General features: G+C 35.0%; 2 protein-coding genes across 3 annotated transcripts; one reads left to right on the plus strand and one right to left on the minus strand.

The window, feature by feature from the left end:
* The first annotated feature begins 570 nt into the window (after positions 1–570).
* On the plus strand, positions 571–3,510 carry LOC111394880. 2 transcript variants are annotated; one of them, XM_023020933.1, is made up of 5 exons: positions 571–954; positions 1,749–1,911; positions 2,065–2,131; positions 2,237–2,471; positions 3,135–3,510. In XM_023020933.1, exons 1-5 carry the CDS (start codon positions 866–868, stop codon positions 3,343–3,345), a joined length of 765 nt encoding a protein of 254 aa, XP_022876701.1. In that variant the 5' UTR covers positions 571–865; the 3' UTR covers positions 3,346–3,510. The 2 variants fall into 2 exon arrangements, with proteins under 2 accessions (XP_022876701.1, XP_022876706.1); XM_023020938.1 differs by having other exon boundaries at positions 1,749–1,800.
* Positions 3,511–3,833: 323 nt separating this feature from the next.
* Positions 3,834–4,684, minus strand: LOC111394892 (photosystem II core complex proteins psbY, chloroplastic-like). Its single transcript, XM_023020945.1, has one exon. The coding sequence runs from the start codon at positions 4,500–4,502 to the stop codon at positions 3,921–3,923; it is 582 nt and encodes a 193-aa protein (XP_022876713.1). The 5' UTR covers positions 4,503–4,684; the 3' UTR covers positions 3,834–3,920.
* Between the last annotated feature and the right edge of the window lie 21,745 nt (positions 4,685–26,429).

Genomic DNA, 26,429 nt, shown 5'->3' on the forward strand with positions numbered 1-26,429 from the left:
TGGGTGAGATCTTAGAAGAAGACTTTTTCAATCTTTGTTATTACAACAAAATAATTTAGTCAAGATTGAATTAAAAATATAGTCGCCAATTAGAACAAGTTAGATTAACTGCTCCCTATCATTATGATATTAATTATGAGTATAACGCTAGGAGTAGATAAGCATCATATAACAAAATATTAAATTCCTCTAGAAGTCCCCAACTTCTCACAAGTGTTGCAAGTGTGTCCCAAACTTTTTGTTGGTGCATACATACCCCGAATTTTTAAAAATTGTTCGAGTTGTATCTCACCCGAGTCTACATGACATGCGTATTGTTCTTTTTTGACACTTTACTTTTTTAATTAAAAAAATTATATGTGCATCCTGTGATCATTTCGCATCTAAATAAATAGTGTTTACATTGTTTAAAAGGTTTGGAATATGAATTTAAAATACTGTTGTCACACTTATATAAAGTTGAGGACTTATGTAGGAATTTACCCATAATAAAACACCACCGAATACCCATGGACCTCCTGACATTATTGTACATTATTTTCTTTAAATAATTTGCTTCATACGTTTAATTTTGAGGCATTTTAACTGAGAAGCGTCTAGAAAGGAAAGATAAAATCATCGCACTTGCAAAACAGTCCTGATCAAAGCCGCCCCCTTAGAAAAGATTGTGCCAATAAAGTTGAAATCTTTGGTATAGAAAGTTTTCTTGTTGTTCTTGTATTCTGCCCATTTGTTATCTAAGAAAACAGTACTGGGTTTCTCGAAAAAAGACCAGATTTTGGGTATTTTGCAGCTTGGGGGCACTTTTAAACTTTTCCCAAAAAAAGGTTCTTTTGTGGGCAGAAAAAAGAGGAAGTGAGGGGAGATGGAGATGATGTACTATCAGCAGGTGGGGAGGTCTTACAATGAAACTTTGAAAGTTTTGGAGTCTGATATACAGTATGCAAATGTTATGTAAGTATTCATATTCAGAGCTTAGTTTAATTTCAAAATTTCTAGTTTAGGAAGAATTAACTTTGTTTTATGTATGAAAATCTTAGTATATCAAAGTATCTTTCTTTAAAGCAATTGAAATGAACTACACTTTGATGATAATTGATCCCAATTTAGTCAAATGATCCCTGATTTTGTTTTCAGTGCCAACGCAGTGGGTGGGTTTGGCTGGCCGTGGTGGAGGGGGCTGGGATATGACGCCACGCCAGGGTGGTGGTGGATTGTTTGGGGATAGGCGGTGAGGATGGAGATGAAATTGGAGGAGAGGTGAATGAAGGTTGTTTGGCGATTTTGAGGAAAAAAATAACTGGAAAGAAAGAATTCAATGTTGGTTTTACGGAACTTGTAGAGCGATTTGGGGTTTTCTGCTTGTTTTTATTGATGGCTACTATTCGATTTTCTTAGAATTCTTTTGAATACTGGACACTATTAAGAAAAGAAATCTTGTTTATTATACTCTTCCATCCCGTCGAGAACCACCAAATATGCACTTAAGGTTCTATCTTTTAGGACATAATATTGAAGGCATAATACTTGACTATGTTTTAAGAAGACAATCGATATTCCGTTCCATGGCAGCATCTGATCATTTTTTCTTCTTTGCTAGGATTGTCCTAAAATGGGGATATATACATTGACAATGTGTGCTTTATGGGAATTAATGATCCTTCTTAAGCTGGTTCTAGTTTTTGTATAATGAAATCAACTTATGGCAATGAATACTGATTATTTTGTGTGAATTACTTATTTGGCAGGGCTGCAGCAATTCCGAAAGCTAAGGATGGTGCACAACTTCAAATGAAATTGGTTTATAATCAATTGTCACCTCTCTTTTTATTTTTGCTTCAATGGATGGATTGTTCCTGCATGTGCTTTTTCCCAAGATACTTCAATTTTTTCCACATACTTATTTGCAAGGTCCAGCAGATTATGTTTTTCTATTAATTCGGAGATAATATATTGTTGAATAATAATTTTTCTAGACCAAAAAATTTAACGAATTATTAGATAAGTTTTGCCCTCGATTTGTTTTAACTTTTTGAAAGTGCTGAGATCTCTATTGTGATACAGGTATATACAGATGGGAGGCCGAAAATATCGTCATGTGGAAGGAAAGCAACTGTTAAAGATTTTTATGGTTTGTCAGTTAATCATTTTGTTTACTTTAGAGAAAGTTGTCATTCATTACTTCAAGTTATGCAATTGTTCTTGGTAAGTGCTTAGAAAACGTAATACAATGCAGCTGTTATATTGCCATCGCTTCAACGACTCCAGAGTGAATTCGTAGAGATGGATAGTACTGGACACGGTGATCCTTGTCTGAAAAGCATTGGCAAGCAGAGACAAGAAGGGGATGACAGGTTTTCCAACTACAATTTGCAAAGAGATGAAGAATGCGGGATATGCTTAGAGCCCTGCACCAAAATGGTCTTACCTAATTGCTGCCATGAAATGTGCATAAACTGCTATCGTGACTGGTAAATAGTATGATATCTTCGTTGGTGTGCTTTTTTTTTCCATGGGAAAATTGCTTTGTTGGTTCCTAATCTATTGCTCAGTAGAAACAGTTGGTCTTTAAACTTCCATTATAATTGCAGTCATCAATCTCTGTTAAATAGTATAATGACCAGCACGTCTCCAGCTTCATGAAGCTAGGTTTTTTTTTCCCCAAATTAGGTTGGTGTTTAAAAATTTGAAGTGGGGCGTGTCTTCATGAGCGTCACGTGAATATTGTTAGTTTTCTTTGTTAAGGACTGATCGTGCAATGATAACGAAACATTTAGGCTTACTCTATTTTAAAGGTTGGAGGCCAACTTGCTACTTCAGCGAAAGTTTGAGGACAAGAGTTCTAGAACAAATAGTGCAATTCCCCATATTTTCCATTATATCAATGAGTAATGATATTCAATGTTACTGGTGTCAAGCACCAATTCAGGTGGCAACTGTATGGTATTAAATGATAGATTCATTTAAATGTAAATTTCACATGATTCATTTAATTGAACTTATCTAGTGTGGCTACCTAAATTATTGTCCTTGCACCACTGATGCTAGATAGTATTATTATACATTAATATCTAATTCTGAAGAAAAATTCCACTTCATGTCGACCTAATTCCCTTTTTTCTTACAATTGTCAGGAGTACAAGATCGGAGTCGTGCCCATTTTGTCGTGGTGGCCTAAGGAGAGTCGAATCAAGAGATCTATGGGTTCTTACATGCAACGATGATGTGGTTGACACTAACACTGTCACTAGAGAGGACTTGTTTCGTTTCTACTTGTACGTCAGTAGACTGCCAAAAGATTCCCCTGATGCCCTGTTCTTAATGTATTATGAACACTTAATATGATGTGAAATAAAAATGGTGTACAGATAGAAGAAACTGATTTTCAAATGTAAAGTTCTCTCATTGACACAGAATAAACCACCACTTTTCTTGAAGTGGTGCTCTGTAGGATTTCTGTAAATTATATTGGAAGTTGAATTATTACCAAAATTCGTGTTTCAACTTGATCTTTTAATTTTATATGATAATAATCTATCAGTATCTTGCTCTCCGGATGAAATGATCTGGAGCTGTAAACCCACCAGGCAATGGTGGATGTGAGGCTTTCGTATGTAGTTATATAGAACTGTAATGATGTGACTGCTTACTATTCGTTATGATAGAGCTTGAGTCCATCTTACTCACGAATTTCTATTGCGTCTTCAGAATCTGAACTCTTGACCTTTCAAGACTTTAAATTGAATCTTCATACTAATTGGATAAATACGTAAATTGACGGCTTGGATACAGAGGTCGAATCGTTACACTAACCATAATAAAATCAAAAGCAATGGTCCAAAAGTGGAAAATGTTCAAGTGAAAATCCATTAATATACTGGTGCAATTACATGTAATTATACGGTACAACGATATATCGCTCACTCTGATCTCATCTTGTTGATCTGGTTCAGAGCTGGTTGCAAAATGTTGTACAGCACCCACAGAATGGCTGGAGTGATGACAAACAGCAAAAGCTGGCCCCTGTTGTCATTCGCGGCATCAGCAATCATAGCAATTTCACTAGCTGATGCATCAGATGGCTGCATCAAACTCCACGTGGCAAGCCCACCTAGACCGAGTCCGACAATAACTCCTTTGGCGCTTCTCATTTTGTTGATCTGGTTAAGTGCTGGTTGCAGGATGTTGTAGAGTACCCAAGCTATGGCCGGAATGATCGGAATCAGAAGTGCTAGTCCCCGACTATCACCTTCGGCTATCTCAGCAATCTGTTGTGCAGCAAAGGCAGGATCACACGCGCTCAATGTCGAGAAAACAGCACCAGCAAGGGCGGTTCCGGCCAACAGACCAGAGTTTTCTGGCAATTTCGAGGAGGCAAGGCCTTTTGGGAGGTTCTGGTTGGAGACAAGAGAAACTGGTCTTGTGGTAGGCTTAAAACACTTGGTGTTGGTGCTTAAGCACTTAGAATTGAGCATAGCCATGGTAGATATTGTGGCTGCCATTGATGCAGATTCTTGTTAGACCTAAGGGAGGAGTTGAATTGATCAAACGTTCAAAGATTACTAAGCAAAAGACCTGATTTGCAACGGGGATATGGTGCTATGAGAAAATGGTATATGGGGATGAAGTCAGTCAGGTGAAAGAAATGAGAGCCAATAGGAATGTGTAATCGGGATTGTTCTCTTATCCATTCAGTTTGATTGGTGAAATAAAGACCCCATATTAGATAACCCACCAAGGTTTCTTATCACTTCCTCTCCTCTCTATCGTATTTCTATTGAGAATAAAAGAAGGTTCCGAAAATTAAACTTGGCATTAATTCGAAAGAGTAAAGGTTCAAAGGGTGTTTTGGGGTTGAATTGGTGGTTAAAATTAACAAAAAAAAAAAAAAAAAAAAAATTGTTATTTAAAAAAAAAAAAAAAAAAAAAAAAAAAAAAAATTGTTATTGAATTGGTCAGTTCTTAGTGTGAACCCGATGATTCCTAAATTATTTTAGACTTTTTTAGCTTTCTTGTTTTTAATATATAACTTGAGGCTTAATAGCACACAACGTCCCTACGTTGAGCTTGTAGTGTGCAACACGTCCCTACATTTTAAATTTTTGCATTTTCACTTATATTTTCACGTTTTATTGCAGAAAATGTCATTTTCACCAATTTTTAATTTAAAATGATCAATATACCCTCATATTTAAATAAAAGAAAAAATAAAGAACAAACTGCAACTACAGACCCAAATTTTTCAAAAAGCTTAATAGTACAAAACATCCCTATGTTTCTTCCCACACCTTACCCACACCCCACTCATTATTTTGGAAAATCATGGAGCTGTCGACCTCTATCTCACCAACCACCATCCAATTGCCTCCTAAAACACCAGACCTCACATTACAAACAGCTACCATCAACCCCCAAACACTTTTCCATAAACAAATTGAATGAACAATAAATTTATATATGGCCAAAATTAACTAAAAACGCAAGCTCAAAGCACTACCTTTTCCATCAATTTCAGCATCAACTGTGGTTCGGCTTCGCATGATGCCACATCATGCCGCAACTATTACAATAATGGGCTTCCATCAATTTCATTCTCACATGTCTTAGAATTTCTGCTAGTTATTGCCTAGTAAGTAATTGAAAGCTATTGCTGTGGATTTTGATTTTGTGCATCTGTTGATGTTTTAAGACCATGAAGAGAGTCGTCCTAGTGAATATAGTCGATTGTTGTATTGGGAATGACATTGGTCTCATCGAAACAAGTGGTACCGCCAGTATTTGCATTCGTATGTTGGGTATTTTGGCTTGCAATTTTGACCAAATCCGTTGGCAAGAAAATTGAATGTTGGGTGGTATGTGCAGAGGAAAGTGATGGCTTTTCGACCGTTTGGGCGATGGTTGGCTAAAATTTTTTGGCCTCTAAGTTGGCGGCCCCATTTGAATTTTAGGGCTTGGTGATAGTTTTTTCAAATTCATTCTTTAATTGCACTCATCCATCGACAGAATATCTATTTTAGAAATGTCGATGGAGGGGTGAAATTTCAATAGTTTTGGCGTTGGCGACGACGGTGGTGGTGGTGGTGGAGGCGAAGGAAGAGGAGGAGAAGAAGAAAAGAGAGTTTTTTCTTTTGCTATTTTTAGGATTTGTCCGGTAGTGATTATGAGAATTGATTTTTTTACCGTTAGAAAGAAAAAGCGGGTTCCACTTGTGAGAAAAGAAGTAAAAAATGATGGGTGACTTAGGAAAGTAACAATGAAAAGACTAATTTTTTTTGGGTGAAAAATTAGGATCCAACATGCACTAAATAATTTATTTGGACTCATTTACAATTTTTAAAAAGTTTAAGAGTAAAATTGCAATTTTGTTCTTAATTTTTCTTTTCCTCATTTTTTTTTTTATCTAAATAAGAGGATATATTGGTCATTTTAAGTTAAATTGGTGAAAATAACATTTTTTGTAATGAAACGTGGAAATGGGGGTGAAAAAGTAAAAAATTAAAATGTAAGAATGTTTTGCACATTATGGTCAAACATAGGAGATGTTTTGTACTATTAAGCCCGTTTGACTTTGACATCAAGCCTATTACTTGATGTCAAATTGACTAGTCCGTTCAGATTTTGACATTTCATGGTCAAGTGAAAAAGGAAAAAAAGCGAATGTAGTATACTTTTGTAAACTTCACTTTTACTACAATATTTTTTTTGTCAGTTCTATGGTCATCGACTCATTGAGTACTGATACTTAGGATTAAAAAAATTATCAGGAAGTCCTTTTTGGATGAGGAGAGGGAAAATCTAGGGATAACAATTTGAACCATTAAAATCGAAAATCGCGGTTAATCGAACCGAATAGGATGAAAAAAATCGAACCGATGGTGCAATGGGACAGATATGGTATTTGATTTTAATGAACCGGCTCGTGACGGTGCGGGTATGGTATTTATGCCGTCGAACCGAAATCGAACCGATTACCTGCTTAAAAAACACCATTCTTTTATTAGGGATGACAAGGTTTAGAAAGAAGGAAATTAACGAAGATATACATTTTTTTATTTAAATCTTAGTTAAAATCATTTTGAATTAGGTAGTATCATTGTATTTTCCACTTACATTTCTTATTTACTATATAGTAATCAATTTTGAGTGCTGATCTATACTAGTAAGAGTTGTGGGAAAAAATGAAGATTGAATATGAGTTAAGATTGAAGTTTTTGAATTACTGAGTATAAATCAAATAACTACAATGCACAAGAATAAAAAATGAAGGAAAAGTTTAGTATTTTTATATTAATAATATTGTTTGTTAAATTTGTATTTTATAATTGAAATTTGGGATAATGTTTGTATTTTCGTTTGGAATATTGTGTTTTTGTTTTCATTGGCTCTCTTTTTATAAATTGTTTTATATCAATTTGACGTATGGACCTATACAAAATAATTTATTTTCTTGATTATTAATATAAACCGAACTGAGCCAAATCGAGATACGAACCGAACCAAATCGAACTGATTTACGTGGTTATGATGCGATTATGGTATGACAAAAAATTTGACGGTTTGGTTATGGTTTTGGCCGAACCGAACCGAAATCGAACCATTGCCATCCCTAAGAAAATCTCTATCTATGAATCAAGGGTAGTTCAAAAGGAAAAGGAAATAGCAAATCAAAAGCTGTTGAGGGTGAATCGTTCGTCCAAGTAATTGAAAAGTAGTAATGTTAACAAATGAACGAGAAAAAAAAGTGTTAGATTTTGCATATACCTGATTTTTTTCAAAATATTAAAAACCCACCTGATTTCTCAAAAGGTCACATATTATTTTTTTCCATCACATAATTGCCAAACTATATTAGGACTATATTTCTCAATTTGGTCTTATCATATGAGCCATATGAGCCTGTTTGATTTCCACTTTTCTAATAATAGAATGAAAAATATAATCGTTACAGGACCAATACAAGAGATAAAAAATCAAATATGATTATTTGATGTGATGGATAACGATCATATTTTTTATTTTTTGTAGTAAAAGAATGAGAATCAAATGGACCCTCATCATATCTATAAAAGTTTATTTCCACACACTTCACATGGGGATAATAAGATGTTGCTTATTTTACTTCTTATGATTTAATTTTTTACTTTCCTTGAAAGTTATTGTCTTATGAATGGTCAATTTAATTGTTTAGTCAATGAGCTCACTATGATGTTACAGATAACTTTAACATTAATTAGGTGGCCAGTCCTAATTAACTACATGGAAAATGTAAAATATACTTGTTTTTGGTTCTTAATTATGTATAGAGGATGTCGAGTCAATTTGTTGGTATGATTTTAAAACAAAGACTCGATGAAACTTTATAAAAAATAGTCAAGTGATTGCACACGTTTATGAAAATCAACAACATTAATTGGTTCAAATCTCTCAAATATGATTAAAATGTTTAATTCATTCTTGTGCACTTTATCGTAACCAATAATCACGACGAAGAGTGGCAATAACTAATATTTATCCATTTCACTTTTCCCAAATAGATGAATTGACAAATGAACACCATTTGTTTATTTTTATTCCATAAAGTTTATATTAAAATAAATGAATTGACAAATCAACCTCAATTGTTTATTTTGTTTTATAATAAACATTGTATTAAAATAATTTGGCTTAGCTACCAATAATTGATAGTGACAATGACCCAATCGACCCACCTCCATCACTAAAACATAGAAAATAGTTTTAAAAAATATAAAATTGCCAAATACGTAAGGAGAGAACCAATGGATAGAAAACAAGTGTAAACCATGTTCTAGCTACTTTATTAAAATTGAATAAATTGATACACGGCACGTTATTAAGTAATTCTTTCTTCTACTAAAAGTATTATGCACTTCATGTTCTTTTTTCTACTATCGGTCTTGAAGTAAATCGAGCTGCTTTTTATCGTGTGAATCAAAAATTGGATGAAGACTTACTTAAATACTTTTGAGTCAGAATAAATATGTTTTCGAACCTTTCTGATTAAAGAATTTCTTTCTAGTTGCTCTGGAACAATTAAGAGATTCTCTCGAAGAAATACGGGGTTCTGCTTCTGGCAGCAACATGCTTGATCCCGAAGTAACGAAGTTTGCAGAGTGGCTGCAATTTTAAGTACTTTAATCTTTGGATCCAAGAAGCTCAGTTTCGAGTTGTTACTGTTGTGTTATCTTTAGATGTAAATTATGGATGAAGCTGTTCATTATCTCAAGATGATTCCAGTTCTTCTAATTTTAAATGATTCTTATTTTTGAGAATTATGGTTAATATAAGACGTATTATATTCACATTACATTTTTTATTTGTTAAACCATATTTTAATTTTATTTAAGGTGATCGGTCTTTGATTACTATAGACCTTATGCCCTTAACTTTATTTTGTACGCATTCTTATTTTCAACATGTTATTAATTAGCATATCTTATATTTTATAATAGTTTCTTGCAAACAAGTCCGTTCGGAGGCTTAAAATAACTTATTTTTCAACTTTGAAGAAAATAAAAAAAGAAAAGTTGTGGCAAAATATTTTTTCCTCATTTTAAAACACACAATAAAAAATATTTAAACTGAAATCATCATCAAGAACCATGTTTGCTAATTAACAAATTATCGAAGATAAAAAATCAATGGAAAAGTATGGACAAAAGTTTTGCAATGAACAAAAGATTGAGAATCTTAAGTGAAATTAAGATGCGGTGCTGTTAATAAAAATTGTGGTGTGAAATTACCCTTATATAAATTCTAAATAACATTCAATAATTAGCCCACAGTTTCAATGTTTAACTTTTTGAACTTTTGCAATGTATCTATAGATTTCAAGTTGAGTTTCACCCTTATGTACTAACCAAAATTTCCCATAAAGATATTGTCTAGTCTAAAGGCCTGATCGATTATAAGAGCTATTCTTTCATCTTTTTGTATTTTTTGTATATATATATTTTTTTTGTTGATAACAAAATAAATCGTCTCTAAAAATATATATTGAAAGTGTTTATAAATAATTTAAATTACAAATAAATAAAAAAGAGCAATTAATAAGAAAGTTGTACTTGTAAATTTTTCAAAATGTGTGATTAAAAAGTGATTATAGTGTTCATGAGCAGTTTATAGACATGAGCCATATATTGGCCAAGTATTTGCAAATTTTTGAAAAATATTTTTTGATTTCAATTTAGTACTCAAAAGTAAATTTTGAAAACTAGAGATGTCTTAAGTTTTGACCGATGTTAAAATAGGTCGAGCATTTAGATGTAAAGAAAACAAAAATAATTTGTACTCATTTCAAAGATAATATTAAATCATACTAAACATTATAATGATCAAGACTATACGTATAGTTTTTATTACCTTTTCGAGTCTAAATTTGTATTATTCAAACTCAATTTGTTTCCCAACTTCCGAGTTACTTGTAATTATTTACAATTCTAACTTTCTATGACGTTCCAATGATTGAAGTTGAAAAAAAAAAATCGCAGTATGCTTTTACATGAATTTCAAGTCAATAAATTTACTTGAAATGATGAATTTCAAGATCTTTGTGTGGTTGAATCACATTGCCTCTAAATCTCCAAAATCTACATTTTCTTGTACTCCAATGGTCCAAATCCCGATTATAATGGAAGGGGATTATTATCCACAATCTAAGTGTCATTTCTTGTGAGACTTCATGCCAAAAATGTGGTTCTAGGGGCTTTTCAATTTTGGTGTGAATTTACATACGAATTTTCACCATATTTTTCATACCACATTCTTGTTCCTTTTTCTACAACTTTTATCTGGAAGTTTCTAGTGGTTACTTGAGAGTTATAGATTTGAATTCTAAATTCAAATCACTCCCTTCAACCCTTATAAAATCTTGCGGGCCGGGTCACCCCTCATGGGCGATCCATTATCCGTATTTTCCAACATCTCTCACTCGCACATGATGGGGTTGATTCGAACCACAAGTGACAACAAATGTCACACCTTAAATCCTTCTCAAGATCTATATCACAAATATTCGTACGGCAAATAGATCATGCGATCAACGAGTAATATTAGAGCTCACGGTACTATAAACCTGTTAAGGATATATAGTAGCTCTACTAGAGGAGGAACATCACATCTCACTTTATCCCAAACTCATTTTTCAACATTAATTCAAGTATTTTCGATCCCTTGAGTATTTGTGGAACATACTTGAACCCCGCATCATATCATTGTATTCACAATTGTATTCTATACCCCCAAATGGTTAAACACAATTGTTCGGCCGGTGAATACAAACATAAATGTTGGTCAAAATAGTTTTCCTTTCCTACTTGAATTCTTCGATTTTAAATCAGCTGCTTTCCTAGACATGCCTCATCAAACCGAATCAATCATAGTCATTGGCAATATGCTAAAATAGCAACACTGAAATAAAACCTCAAGAAACAGTCAAAAATCATAAGGGTATATATGAGGTTACATAAACCTTGGGGTCTCACACAATGAGGAAGCAAAGATTCATTCACTCATTTACCCAATATTGGTCATAAAAGCACATGCCGTATGAAACACATGTACGATGTTTTCTCCCTTTTTTAGGGCGTATGTCATATTTTTTGTAAATAAATAACATCGTACAAATCCTAGTTCAAGTATTCATTGATACCTAACTTGAGTTCTCCTTATGTTCATTCATCCAGGCATTCTCAAATTCAGAACTCGATCTGGCTACTAAACGGGTTTAATGGATAGCGAAATCCAATTCGATTACTTGTTGTAATATCATTTTGATACCTTATCAAAGCGACTGGATCATGTAAACAAAATGATCACTATTAAGGCGACCGATTGAATCATGTACACAACATGATCACTATGTCTCATCTCAGCACATCATAAAACGTCTGAATCGATTGCTTGTGTGAGTCAACCAATCTCAACCCATTTGACATACTTTATATGTTCATGCAAATCGTTTATCTTGTAATCCCAACATTAGATTACACATGAACTCAAAATTGTTCACTATGGGCATACAAAACTCAATCAAGAGTTTGTCTGATACACTAAGTATGATATTCTACGAAATTCTAGAGATTTCATATTATCAACAAATATATCTCTAGACATCTTCAGAGTATGATTATTACATATCATCATTTACATGGATATATCGTAAAGACACTCTATTTGCTAATGCCTCTCACATAATTACCATTAAGTGTTTGGTTCTATATTGATACTTGAGATCTTAACATATAAGATAGTTGCGTAACTATAATGGATCTCATATTTCTCAACCAGTATCATTAGATGCTCAATACATCCATATCAAATAATTTCTTTAGCTGCCAAGATATACATAGCAACATATACTTCTTGCTACTCTATATAGCAAAAGCGCACAGGTCAAATAACTAATTGTGCTCAACTAATTCTCATTCTTAGTCAACAATTCTATATCAATTCCAATAATAAGTTATTCATTTGACAACGAAATAGAATAACTGACAGCAGCACCCTTCAAGTATCACAGTACATTTTCTAAAGATAATATTGATACCTACTAATTAGATCCATGACATGACTATTGTTAGGACAAGTATACTTCTATCTCCTAACTCTTAATCGTACTAGATACGGTTCTCCGGATATTTCTCTGTGCACTTATGAAGTCTTCGGACATTTATGAAGACTTATATGGTCACAATTGCAATTCTTATGAACATTTACAGTATAAAACTCTTATGGTAGAGCAAAAACATACGAAAAATATTCTTAGTACAAATCATAAAATTTGCTAAACTCATGTCTTTTGTCTTAAAAATTGACAACAATCATTTCAAAATGGTCTCTATACACTCCCTATCATGCTTAGCCAATCCAATATTATCAATATCAATATTAGAATTACAACCTACCATCGAACCTTTTATACAAATACAGTTATTTTCGTTCATATGACGAAATTCTTGGACGAGATTTAATCCTGTTAAAAACTCAAGTACGACGGTTGAGATGATTGTATTTGGCCATGCATGTAACTGTAAAGTTACCACAATACAAAAAAAGCCTTTAACATGAAATCTAAAAGTCGATTCATGTTGATATCTTCAATCATTTCTCAATTAAGAATAAAAAATACAATTTCTAGGTCGATTTGGTGTAACTCTAAATTTAAACATACCATTATAACTAGCATTGATGTACAGAAGCGAGTCCCATCATTATGAAAAAAATTATCCAACTCAATACACTTACATTGAGTATAATCTTTTTAAAAAATGAACTTTATCTATCAGAAACTTATTAGTCTTCCACTTAACTTTCAAGAACATGAATGTTCTCGGTAAACATAATGTCCGAATAGAACTTTCACCATATCCCAGATTAGGTTGAAATTCTATACTCTATATATATACTTCCATCATTTTTTTCAAAATTCTTCTTCTGATTTTTTGAACTAGTTCTTAGATCCAACTTGGAACCAAGAATCATTAAAATTAAACAGTTCTTAAATGACTCCCACTTGGATAGATAAGTCCAACTCGGGAATAGATTACTCCCACTTGAATCAGAAATTTGAATCATCTCTTATATATTCAAAAATGATTCATCAATACATATAATATCAATTTCAACGATGTTCTCTAATCTTTTTCTCCCTTACTGGAAAAAATGTCAAATGTCATATCTTATGACTCGATATCCATCCAAAAATTTCACTTAAGTACCTTTTGGACTACATGTATGACATCAAGACACATCTCGTTCTTAACAGACTCATGTTCCCATACTCATTATCGAGAACATATATAGTCAATTAAGAGTCTGATAACCCACATTCGATTATTTACGTGTCCAAAACTTATATACTCTGAATTTACCAATATTGAGAGAACTCCATTAACTGTTGCGTTGTAGTTAGGCAACGCTCTTTCCAAAAGCAAATACGTAAATTGTATTGCATATCTCAGACCTTATCATATTTAGTAATATTTTATTCCTTCAATCCAATATACCTTATAATTATTGGACATTAAGAAATAGTCAATCAAATAAGAATATCTTTCATTACATAGATCGTTGATATCTCACAATAGAAATTCATGCTATCAGAGAATTCTCAAAGTCTTCACTTTCACAATCTAATTTTCCACTAGACTTCAAAAGTCCAAATCAATACAATATTTTCAACTTAAGAAAATCAGTCGCACAACTGAAGTGCGTGAGTCCATCTATAAATATAATAGAAAGTGAAATTTTGTCTCTATCTCTTTTAATCAAGGCCCACAAAGAAATACAATATTTTCAACTTAAGAAAATCAGTCGCACAACTGAAGTGCGTGAATCCATCTATAAATGTAATAGAAAGTGAAATTTTATCTCTCTCTCTTTTAATCAAGGCCCACAAAGAAATTCGGATGGATTTTTTCTATGAAAGTTTAGCTCTTATAGCTTTGAATGATTTTCTCAACTCAAAAAACTCAAACCTTTGTACAAATATCCAGAATCATAATAAACATCATCACTATGAGTACGAACAGAACTACCATGTATATGTCCAAGAAGAGACCACTCTTCAAAGAACAATGACTGAGATCAAATTTAGTGGAATCTTTGATATTATCTTAATATCAAATAGGATGTCAGTTTTTCCACTTTGCAACACTAAGTTGCAGTATCAGTTATATAAACACCCACTCCATCTTCATTATTTGTATATATCTACTTTGTATCAAGTCAAAGACTTGATAATAGAATAATACACCTTTTGATCTCATATAAAGTGGGTTTCTAACCCTTGAATCCACTATCTGCACAAGATGAGATCCAATATGTATAGTGTTGACACGTAAACAACACTAAAATGAATATATTCAAGGGTAAGATCCTTTAACTTAACCACTTTCAAGCTAAGAGATTCAAATCGTATAGTTGAAGCACTTGAACCTTTATAACATTGATCATTTACTAAAACCACTTTCATTCACTTACTATCTGATAGTTCTTCTTGGTCTTTTTACCAATCTCCCACATCTATCCTGCGTTTGTTCTAGCTCATTCAATGCTTAAGATTCAAAATCTTATGCAAGCTAAACCATTGGTATACAAGCATGTCCTCGAGACTTAGCAACATCAAGTCGCATGTCTTTTGACTCACATAGCGGGTAGCGTCAATAGAGAAAATTAACACTTCAATTTGTAAGTCACAATGACTTTCAAAATTTCATATATTGAGAAGAAACTAGTTTGAGCTTACTACTCATCTAAAATTAATGTGACCAACAAAAATGTTAACACTATACTAACCACCAACTAAGTCACATTCGAGAAAAAAAGATCATTTATATTAGAACTTAACAATTTAAATGCTCCGGTACTAAAATGCACATTTTTTCCGTACTCGACAAAGTTCTGATCTTTATTCTCTAGAGTAGTATGGCCTACATAAGGTCTTTTATTGCGTGGTTGATGCTCTCTAAAGCATCAATTCTTCTAGTACACTTAAAATCTTATCATGCCAAATGTTATCGCATTTAGCTTATCACCTTTATTAAGGTTAACTATTATAGATTTTGATGCATGATCTATTTGATTTTTAGAGACATTTTATTCTCAATCAATGCCTATTTATGCATATATTTAATTTTTCATTAACTCAAATTAACGTCTATGATATTTCAACGTTAGACACAGAGTCGAAAGTTCACTATGTTCCCAATCATCGTCTGCAATCCTATTATTTCACTATCATAAATTTAATTTAATAATGCAAAATTTCATGGGTTCTAAGTGAGAATCATATTAATTCTTCCAATTTCAGAACTCCCACTCAGTTGATGAATCAAATAATTCTTGGTGAGTTTTTCTCTAAATCTTCCAATCATCGAACTATCACTCAACTAACAATCAATAGATCTAAGTAAGAATCTCACTAATTCTACTGACCTTAGCATTTATAACAATACACGAGTCAATGGATATAATGTATTTCCATAAATATGCACATTTATCCAATAATGTAATTTCATAATATGCAATTATGACATATATCATGATTGTCAACCACGCTTTAATATCCATTGCAACACAATCCCAACAAATGGAAAGTGACATTAGAATTTTCATATCCTACTTATCACCAAAAAATGTCCCCAAAAATATTCACGTATTCCACTAGATTATGTTTCAGATCCATTTATTTTAAATTTTAGTAAGCACGTAGCTTTTCAACAAGTCCCATAACCCTTGTTTCTCCAGCCTTCCATCTAAGGATGCTATAAATGTGCATAGATCCAATAATATATGATCAAACACAAAATTGGAAACAAGTCACAATGGATCACATAACCTAATCAAAACCCATACAACTCATAAACGTATATAAAATGTGATATTTTAAGTACCTTCAAAGTATTTTTCATTCCAAAAATGAAACACTTCAAAAAAAAAATAAAAAAAATAACTCACTTTAGGCAAATACCACTTAACAAATATTCTTGATCTTTATAAAAAGTTTTAGAGTTTGATTGAGTCCAATTTTTTATTATTTTTTATTTTTTTACTTTCTAAAAATTAATTTTAATTGCATACAAAAATCAAAAATATTTGAAGGACCAATTTGCAATTTTCAGAATTGAAGTCGGGTCTCGCATGCATCCTCATATGCATGACCAATTTATAATCTTCTAAATTGAATTTCGAATAATCAACTTCCGAAAGAAAATAATTTTGGGACCAACATACAACTTTTCAAATTGGTATTGGAATAAACAACATTTAAAAATAGTTTTGGGACGAACATGCAATTTTTCAAATTGCATTTGAAAAGCATTCAAAAGTGTGGGACTAACATGCAATTTCTCAAATTGCATTTGGAATACAACATACAAAAAAAGTGTGGGACCAACATGAAATTTCTCAAATTGCGTCTACAATAATTGAGGGACCAATATGCAATTTCCAAAATTTGAATCCCACTCCACGGTAACAGATTTTTTTTTTCCGGTTGCTGTTCATCATCTTAAAAAAAATGGCAGTTTTCTCAGATTTTTCTCAAAACTTTGAAAAGCTATAACTTTCTCAATTTAAGTCCAAAATTTATGCTCTTTATACCATTGGAAAGATCTCGAGAAGATCTATCCAATCATACTAAATGGGCAGTATGAAACTTAATGTATAAAAAGTTATCATGTGATGAAGTTTCAAATTTTATCAAGTTTCATGCAAAAAAATTCAGATTATAATCCAAATTTCAAAATCTCATAACTTCTTCGTTTCAAATCCAAAATTTGAGTTCTTTATATGGTTAGAAAGCTTATGAGAAAACCTTTCTAACCACACTAATCTTACTGCATGAAGATGTATGAATAGGTGGAAATAAATTATCAAATGATGCCACTAAATACCATATAAGGTTTCAAAACTTTGCATACAAGATTCATAACCCAATTCTATCATGTAATGGCATAATTAAACACGAATTACAGCAATGAATTCAACCTCATGGCTCTGATACCAATGAAAAAAAATTCACAGCATGCTTTGATATGAATTTCAGATCAATAAACTTATTTGAAATGATGAATTTCAAGATCTTTGTGCGGTTGAATCACCTTGCCTTCAAATTTCCAAAATCGACATTTTCTTGTACTCCAATGGTCCAAATTCCGATCATAATGGAAGGAGATTATTATCCACAATCTAAATGCCATTTCTTGTGAGACTTCATGCCAAAAATGTGGTTCTAGGGGCTTTTCAATTTTGGTGTGAATTTACATACGAATTTTCACCATATTTTTCATACCACCTTCTTGTTCCTTTTTCCACAACTTCTATCTGGAAGTTTCTAGTGGTTACTTGAGAGTTACATATTTGAATTCTAAATTCAAACCACTCCCTTCAACCCTTATAAAATCTTGCGGGTGGGGTCACCTCACATGGGCGACCCATTAGCCGTATTTTCCAACAGAAGTGATATGACCAAAACTCTCTTGAACTGTGAAGCATCCGAAAGATGTAAAAACCAATAAGCAAATTCAGAGAATTTGCTAATTATTCCATTCCTGCTTATGGGTAATCGGTGGAATTTTTTCGAAATATTGGATATTTCCTGCCACTGCCATATAGTATTCATCTCTACCTGGTGATAAATAAAGTATTTGTACCCCGCTGATCTTTCTGAAATTTCATAAGGCTTTCTAGAGATCCCCAATGACCACATGCCTTTTGTTTGGTAGGTAATATCGAATATCGATGAAGCTACCACGAAGGCTATGAATTTAGAAATGGAGAGACTGTGAAGCATCCAAAAGATGTAAAAACCAAGAAATTTGCCATTTGAAGCACTCGTTTTGCTATCCATGTGCTTTGGCTTCAACACCAAGGTGACATAAAAATACTCAGTTACCATTAATAATAGATGCTAACATGTCAAAACATATCGAAATTTTAACAAAAGAACTACAATATTCACTGTACATTCAACGTTATTTATCCTTGATGCTTGCAAAGTTATTTTCCAGCAGTAGTGGTACCGTTATTTCTTATATGTCACTACATATCGTTTGAAAATTAATTATTTTATTTGTCACATTCATCAAAATGGTTAATTTTCAATTGAAGGAAACAATTGATGGCTAGAAAACACGTTGAAAATACAATAACTCCTGAAAACTTCATTAGACGATGTCAAAATAAATATTTGTTTGATGATAATTATCCAAATTTAATTTGATAAGCCAACTGATACATTTTTTAATTTTAATTGTTTTGTCTATTGTCACTAATGGAGGTTGTAACCAGGATAACAAAATTCGGCACGTGGAGTGGGAGAAATTTCACTAGATGTCACCTAACTTACAAATTGGTTTTGTATTGATTTAATAACTTGAATTTATTCTAACCTGATCACCCTATTTATTTTTATATTTCAGGTAGACCATTTCGTGTATAATAATCATCAATGCTAACCGGACATGTAACCTTTTTTATGAAATTCGCAGCCCAAACTTATATCTTGACTAACAACAATTTTTTATAGTGCCGAACCATACAAATCCTATGATTTTAATCTTTAAAATGTTGAGCTTGCATGCACTGTGCTACGCCTCATCTGATGGAGCACCAAACACCGTGGCTAAAAACTAGCAAACAAATTGGGCCTGCACTCTAGATCACTATCCTACCTAATCTAGTCGAACTCCCATGGACAAGATCTTCCATAATTAATTGATGTGACTTCTCCGCAACAACTACTATATCAAAGTCAACTTGTCAAGTCTACTACTCACATATCAGATTTAGATCATAGGGTGACTAATGGTCAGAAGCATTAAATGCACCCGAGCTTAGGAATAATAGAATGACACCTTTAACAAGACACCTTGATCAATAAGATGAGGTCACTAGTCTCTTCATTCAATAGTCATCATTTCTCCTCTTCAGTATAAATGCTCACACTTAATGTCATTTAAAGTAATGCAATGTTACACACTCAAAATAAGGTTGTTTTCTTCCATTTTTATTATCTTGTAAACTTCTAGTGCCAATACATTGATATGGCTCATGTCCTTCAACCATCCTACTATTTTTGATTGACTTGATCATCTCAAGATCGTCTCTTTCATTATCGAAGAAGGCCACATGCTCTAACAGTTTATCCAAACATGCAATAAGAAAGCTACATGGATGTGAATGAAATCAAGATCTGTTGGCTACATCATCAGAAATGAGATGAACACATTGTTAAACAGATGAGGAGTTAAGAGGAACGAGGTATGGAGACCGCTCTTGCAACCTTATGAATTTTCTGTGTAGAAACTTTGAAACTTTAACTTATACATTATATGTTTGTGATGAGGACATCCCAGTTTTAATTATATTAGTTGGACTTTCATTTTTTAGTTGGATTTGGGTTATTTTATTTTTATGGACTTGTGTATTGGGTTTGGCCCTATCTTTTAGGTTTGCAATATTTTCAGTATTTAAACCTATTTTACATTGTAATTGGGACGATGAATTGATTGAATAAAAAGTTGGCTGTAGCCCCGTTTTCCTCTCTTCTTCTTCCCTCTGTCTCTGTGATTCTTTCTTCCCCCCTCCCTCATCTCTTCTTGTTATCCTTATTATTGAATTATTCACCCTGTATCAAATTGGTATCAGAGCTAAACTTGGAAATTTTCACTGCATAAAAAAAAAGTAAATTTTTCGGTTGCCTATTAAACCCAGTAACCATACACACAAACCCATGGCTAGTAGAAGTAACAGTAACTGCCGGCAACTTCCCTAAATCGCGACCCTCAAATTGGCGACCACCACCCATTAAAAAAAATCAACCACCCAAACCCAACTCGACCTCCGCCGCTGCTAGCAGTCACTACATCGAAAAATTGCAACTGCCCATAATCATTAAACCCATAACAACTGTCCACACAGCCACCACCCATAACAACTGTCCACACAGTCACTACATCGAGAATTTTTGAGAATTTCCTAACATTATTTTACAGGTACATTATGTCCACGACGAACACGCAATTTTTTATCTTGGCATCTCAGCACTTAACAGTTCAGAAAGTGGAGACATTCGACGCTGGGATGACTCAAGCCAACTAAACTCAGAGAGTCTCTACTCCTATCTATTTTTTTTAGTGACACTGTTACTGTATTTTAGAATTGTATCAATTAATTCTTTGTGTTGCTAATATTTTGGTAATTTTAGTCTTAAATCTATTGGATTGAAATTCACGAACCGACCCATTGTTCACTTGTTTATCCCACGTGACTAGACCTAGCATTTGTACCTTTACTTTTTATTTTATTGGCATTAGTAGTATTAGCTTACGATCGGGCCATACGTAATCCCTAAAATTAAATAAAATGATAATAATAACAATAGATAAATTTTAGTCACTATTATCCTTGTTGGCACTCGTTGGTTGTTGATCTCAGTAGAGCACTTTACTTAGCTTGTGTTACTATGTATGCAATTGCGTAGTGGTCGAGTTATTGCGTCTAGTGCTAGTACCCTTACCATGGACCCTTCCCACATTGAAGCTATCACCCGACAGTTGGCACAATTACAAAATCAATTAACGGCCGTCCAAACTGAGTTAGCTACTACTCGTGAGGAGAATAAAGCCCTAACCGCTAGGGTAAACACTCTTGACCCAACCCAATACTCAACTGAAGCTGAAAATTTTGACACTTCCATTAATAGACATCATCGTTGTCCACAAGGTGGTCGACACCATGCTAGACATGATCGTAGAGAGAGAAATCAAGCTCGTGGACGCGAGCGGGAATATCACCGTCATGGTACACTATCTTTCCCTCGCCACGAGGAGCGCCTCTTTCGAAATATTAAGTTAGATGCCCCTACATTTGATGGTTGTCTAGATCCTAGTGTATTCAATCAATGGGTTAGAGATATGGATCGCTTCTTTGCCTGGTATGGGGTCCCTGAAGATCGGAGGGTACAATTTGCCAGTTTGAAATTAACTGGCACAGCTCAACTGTTTTGGGAAAGTGTTGAGGACCTTCTAGAGAGGTGCCATGCTTCTCCTGTTGGGAATTGGGATGAAATGAAGCGCCGCCTTGAAGAAAAATATTTACCTTAATCTTACAGGGGCAACTTGCTGGATCAATGAAACGCACTTACGCAAGGCAGTCGACCTGTAACCGAATATGTTGCTCATTTTGACGAGTTTCGAATGAGATGTCAGGTCGTTGAGGATGAAGTCATGACCTTGAGTATGTTTAGGCAAGGCCTACGGGATGATCTTAGACGTGAGCTTGTTCTTAGAGGTGTCACCACTCTTGACCACGCCTACTCTTTCGTTCGAGATTACGAGTTAGTGACTAGGACACCGTACAGAAGTCGTAGTGGCTCCCGCACTGCAACCTCTTCTGCATCCACTCTGTCCCCTAAGTCTATTCTAGGACCTCCTCCTTCTAATACTACCCCTACATCGGATAGTAAAGGTAGAGGTTCTGAGGTTTTAAGAACATCCTCTCGTTTGCAATGCTTCAACTGTAAGGGTTTTGGTCACATTGCTTCTAAGTGTCCTAGCCGAGCCCTGGTTTTGGAAGAGCGTGAAGGTATAGTTGACGAGCCACTAGAGGTTCAGATTTATGAGTCTACGTTAGAAGAGTTTGATGACTTGGAGGATAGTGAAGATACCTTCTTGGGTTGTATTCAGGCTAGTCCCCTTATCCCACATACGCCTAGAGTCGGTATCGTCCGTTGTACTCTTACCCATCCTAGGGATGCCGATGATTGGCGCTGTCATACCATCTTCCACACTGACATCAAGATTAATAATAAGGGCTGTAAAGTTATCGTGGATAGTGGCAGCTGCATTAATGCGGTTTCGATGGCTACTGTATCCCATCTAGGGTTGAAGTCTGTTCCTCACCCTGAGCCATATAGTGTCTCTTGGGTTGATGCCTCCTCCATAGCTGTCAAGGAGCTCCAGTATCTCGAGTATAAGGATCATATATGGTGTGACGTCATTTCAATGGACGTCGGGCACATCATTCCTTCGTGTTTAATGGAAAGAAGATTCACCTTAACCCACTGCCTCCGAAACCTGTTGGCCCACTAGAAACGAAGAAAAGTGTGGAACGAAAGGGATTGCACATCATTAGTCCTACGGAGTTTGAGCGTACACTTGTTGGTGACTCAGTTGTGTTCGCTTTGGTGGTCATGGAGGTTCCATCCCACTCTACAATAGAGAGCCCTGTTGAAGTCCTGTTGGTCCTCCAAGAGTTTCGAGACGTCGTTTCGGAGGACCTACCTGATCATCTACCCCCACTAAGGAATATTCAACATGTCATAGATTTCATCCCAGGCGCATCCCTCCCGAATTTGCCTCATTATAGGATGAATCCTACCGAGCACGCTGAACTTCAAAGGCAAGTCGATGACCTCCTTCACAAAGGATTCATTCGTGAGAGTTTAAGCCCGTGTGCTGTCCCCGCCCTATTGACGCCCAAAAAGGATGGTTCTTGGAGGATGTGTGTGGATAGTCGCGTGATCAATAGGATTACGGTGAAGTATCGTTTTCCCATTCCTAGACTTGACAATATGTTAGATATGATAGTTGGTGCCACAATCTTTTCGAAGATTGATCTGAAGAGTGGATACCATCATATTTGAATTCGCCCAAGTGATGAGTGGAAGATCACGTTTAAAACGAAAGATAGTCTTTATGAATGGCTGGTCATGCCTTTTGGGCTAAGTAATGCACCAAGTACCTTTATGCGGGTAATGACACAAACTCTCTGACCTTTCATGGGAAAGTTTCTTGTTGTCTACTTTGATGATATCCTCATCTATAGTAAGTCTAAGGAGCAACACCTTGACCACCTCACACAAGTCTGCTTTACCCTTCGTGCAAACTAATCTATATGCTAACGTCAAGAAGTGCTCTTTCTTCACCAATACAGTCATTTTTTTGGGCTTCATTGTCTCTTTGACGAGAGTATCTGCTGATCCTGCTAAGGTTCAGGCGATTATTGACTGGCTTGAGCCTAATGCCATTCATGACGTCAGAAACTTTCACGGCTTAGCTACATTTTACCGTCGATTTATTAAGGGGTTTAGCACTATTATGGCGCCTATCACAGAATGCATGAAGAAAGGAGAGTTTCGTTGGACACAAGAAGCGGCTAAGGCCTTTAAGTTAGTCGAGAAACGAATGACGGAGGCTCCTGTTATGCGCCTTCCCGACTTTTCCAAAGTCTTTGAAGTTGAATGTGATGTCTTCGGGTAGGTATAGGTGGAGTCTTGAGTCAGGATCGTCAACCGGTTGCCTACTTCAGTGACAAGTTAAATGAAGCCAAACAGCGGTACTCAACTTATGATAAAGAACTGTATGCGGTGGTCCAGGCTTTGCGCTATTGGCGCCACTATTTGTTGCCCCAGGAATTTGTCCTTTATTCGGATCATGAGGCCCTCCGTTACCTCAACTCCTAGAAAAGATTAAGTTCTAGGCACGATCGTTGGGTCGAATATTTGCAGGCTTATTCCTTTGTTTTAAAACATAAGAAGGGCGTGGAAAACCAAGCAACTGACGCATTAAGTTATTGTGTCTCCCTTTTGTCGATCATGAGTGTCAAGATCATCGGTTTGAAAGACTTAAGGAGGATTACGAGGCATGTCCCAATTTTAAAGATATCTTTCTTAATTTACAAATGAGACAATCAGGCGCCACAGATGGCTTCCAACTTGAGGGGGGTTATCTCTTTAGAGCCAATAAATTGTGCATCCCTCGAACTTTAGTGCGAGATTTCATCGTGTGGGAAATTCATGCGGGAGGATTAGCCAGTCATTTTGGCCGTGATAAGACCATAGAGGAAGTTGAACGTCAATTCTATTAGCCCGGCTTGAAGAAAGATGTGGCTAAGATTGTTAGTACTTATAACACTTGTCAATTGAGTAAGCAGAAGAAGCAGAACACAGGTCTATACACCCCTCTCCCTGTCCCTAATTGTCCTTGGCAAGATGTTAGTATGGATTTTGTGTTAGGACTTCCACGCACCTCAAAGAAGCATGATTCTATTTTTGTGGTTGTCGATCGCTTCTCAAAGATGGCTCATTTTATCCCCTGTAGCAAGACGTCGGATGCGTCCAAGGTTGCCATGTTATTCTTTAATGAAATTGTCAAATTGTATGGACTTCCCAAGACCACCGTGTCTGATAGGGACGTTCGTTTCACTAGCCATTTTTGGAGAACTTTGTGGCATTAGATGGGTACCAAATTGAAAATTTCTACGGCCTACCACTCTCAGACTGATGGTTAAACTGAAGTAGTTAATCAAAGTCTTGGTAACCTATTACGTTGCCTGGTCCGGGAAAACCTTCGAAATTGGGATTTGATCCTTACTATAGCTCAAATTGCGTATAATAGCTCCATAAATCGTTCATTAGGTATGAGTCCATTTGAAGCCGCTCATGGGTACAAGCCTAGGAAACCGTTAGATCTCATTCCTATGTCCCCACAGGCTAGAGTGTCAGTATCAGCCGAAGCATTTGCACAACATCTTCATGACTTGCATATTGAGATCAATAAACAATTTGAAGCTAGTAATGCAAAATATAAACTCCAAGTTGATTTACACAAACGACATATTGAGTTTAACATTGGGGATTACATTATGGTTCGCATTAGGCCAGAGCGGCGTCTACATAGACCCGTCTCCAAATTGCAAGCTCGTAGTGCTGGTCCTTTTAAAATTTTAAAACAGGTTGGTCCAAATGCATATATTGTTGACATTCCACCACACCTGGGTTACCACTCTACTTTCAATGTTGAGGACCTTGTAGTTTATAAAGGCCATTTCATTCCCTATGATCCTCTATCATCTCCTTTTGTGGACCTTGATTCTGATTCTTTGGCCCCTTCTAACCCACTACCACCTCTCACAGTACACAAAAAAAAATTGATGCTATTTTAGAGAAGAAAATGTGTTCACTACTGATGGAGAGGTTCAACGCTTCCTTGTTCGTTGGGTTGGTCGACCAGATTGTGACTGTGCATGGATCTCCAGGGAGACACTACAGCAATTGGATCCAGATTTATTAGAGTTTTATTGGAGTCAGCAGGATCTTCATTGGCTCAGATCGCCTCCCGTCCACCCGAGGGGAGTTGGTGAGGACACCAGGTTCAGACCGCCACTGACACATTTCTACAGACATCGAAAGAAACTTGCCCAACCACTCAGCTTATGGTTGGGAGATTCACGGAAGCCTATGGTGATATAGCCACTCGACAGGGTCGAGTTTTCTCTCCCACCCCGGCAGAATTGATGAGGACATCCCAATTTTAATTATTTTAGTTGGACTTTTATTTCTTAGTTGGATTTTGGTTATTTTATTTTTATGGACTTGTGTATTGGGCTTGGCCCTATCTTTTAGGTTTGTAGTATTTAAACTTATTTTACATTGTAATTGGGACGATGAATTGATTGAATAAAAAGTTGGCTGTAGCCCTGTTTTCCTCTCTTCTTCTTCCCTCTGTCTCTGTGATTCTTTATTCCCCCCCTCCCTCATCTCTTTTTGTTATCCTTATTATTGAATTATTCACCCTGCATCAGTTTGCATTCAACCTCCTCAAAATTTTATCACCCCCTACGTGAAGATCTAGCTCTACCACAAATGACGTGTATTTAAATATTGAACAATTTTTGTTACAATTTCACTCGTTAGCCGTGAATTCTGTCAATCTTGATAATAATTATAAATAAAATAATCAACTTGAAATAGAAATATAAGTCGAGTTATGAAATTAATGAGTAACATGTAAATTGAGTGTCGTTGATTGAATGTTTGGGATGAGTTTTTTGGAGAACAAGTTAAATGTTTCATTAGTCACTGAACGTGTACTGACTTTTAAATATTTCAAAATGATCACTGAACT

Source organism: Olea europaea, chromosome 1 (genome assembly GCF_002742605.1).
Source record: "Olea europaea var. sylvestris chromosome 1, O_europaea_v1, whole genome shotgun sequence".
NCBI lineage: Eukaryota > Viridiplantae > Streptophyta > Magnoliopsida > Lamiales > Oleaceae > Olea > Olea europaea.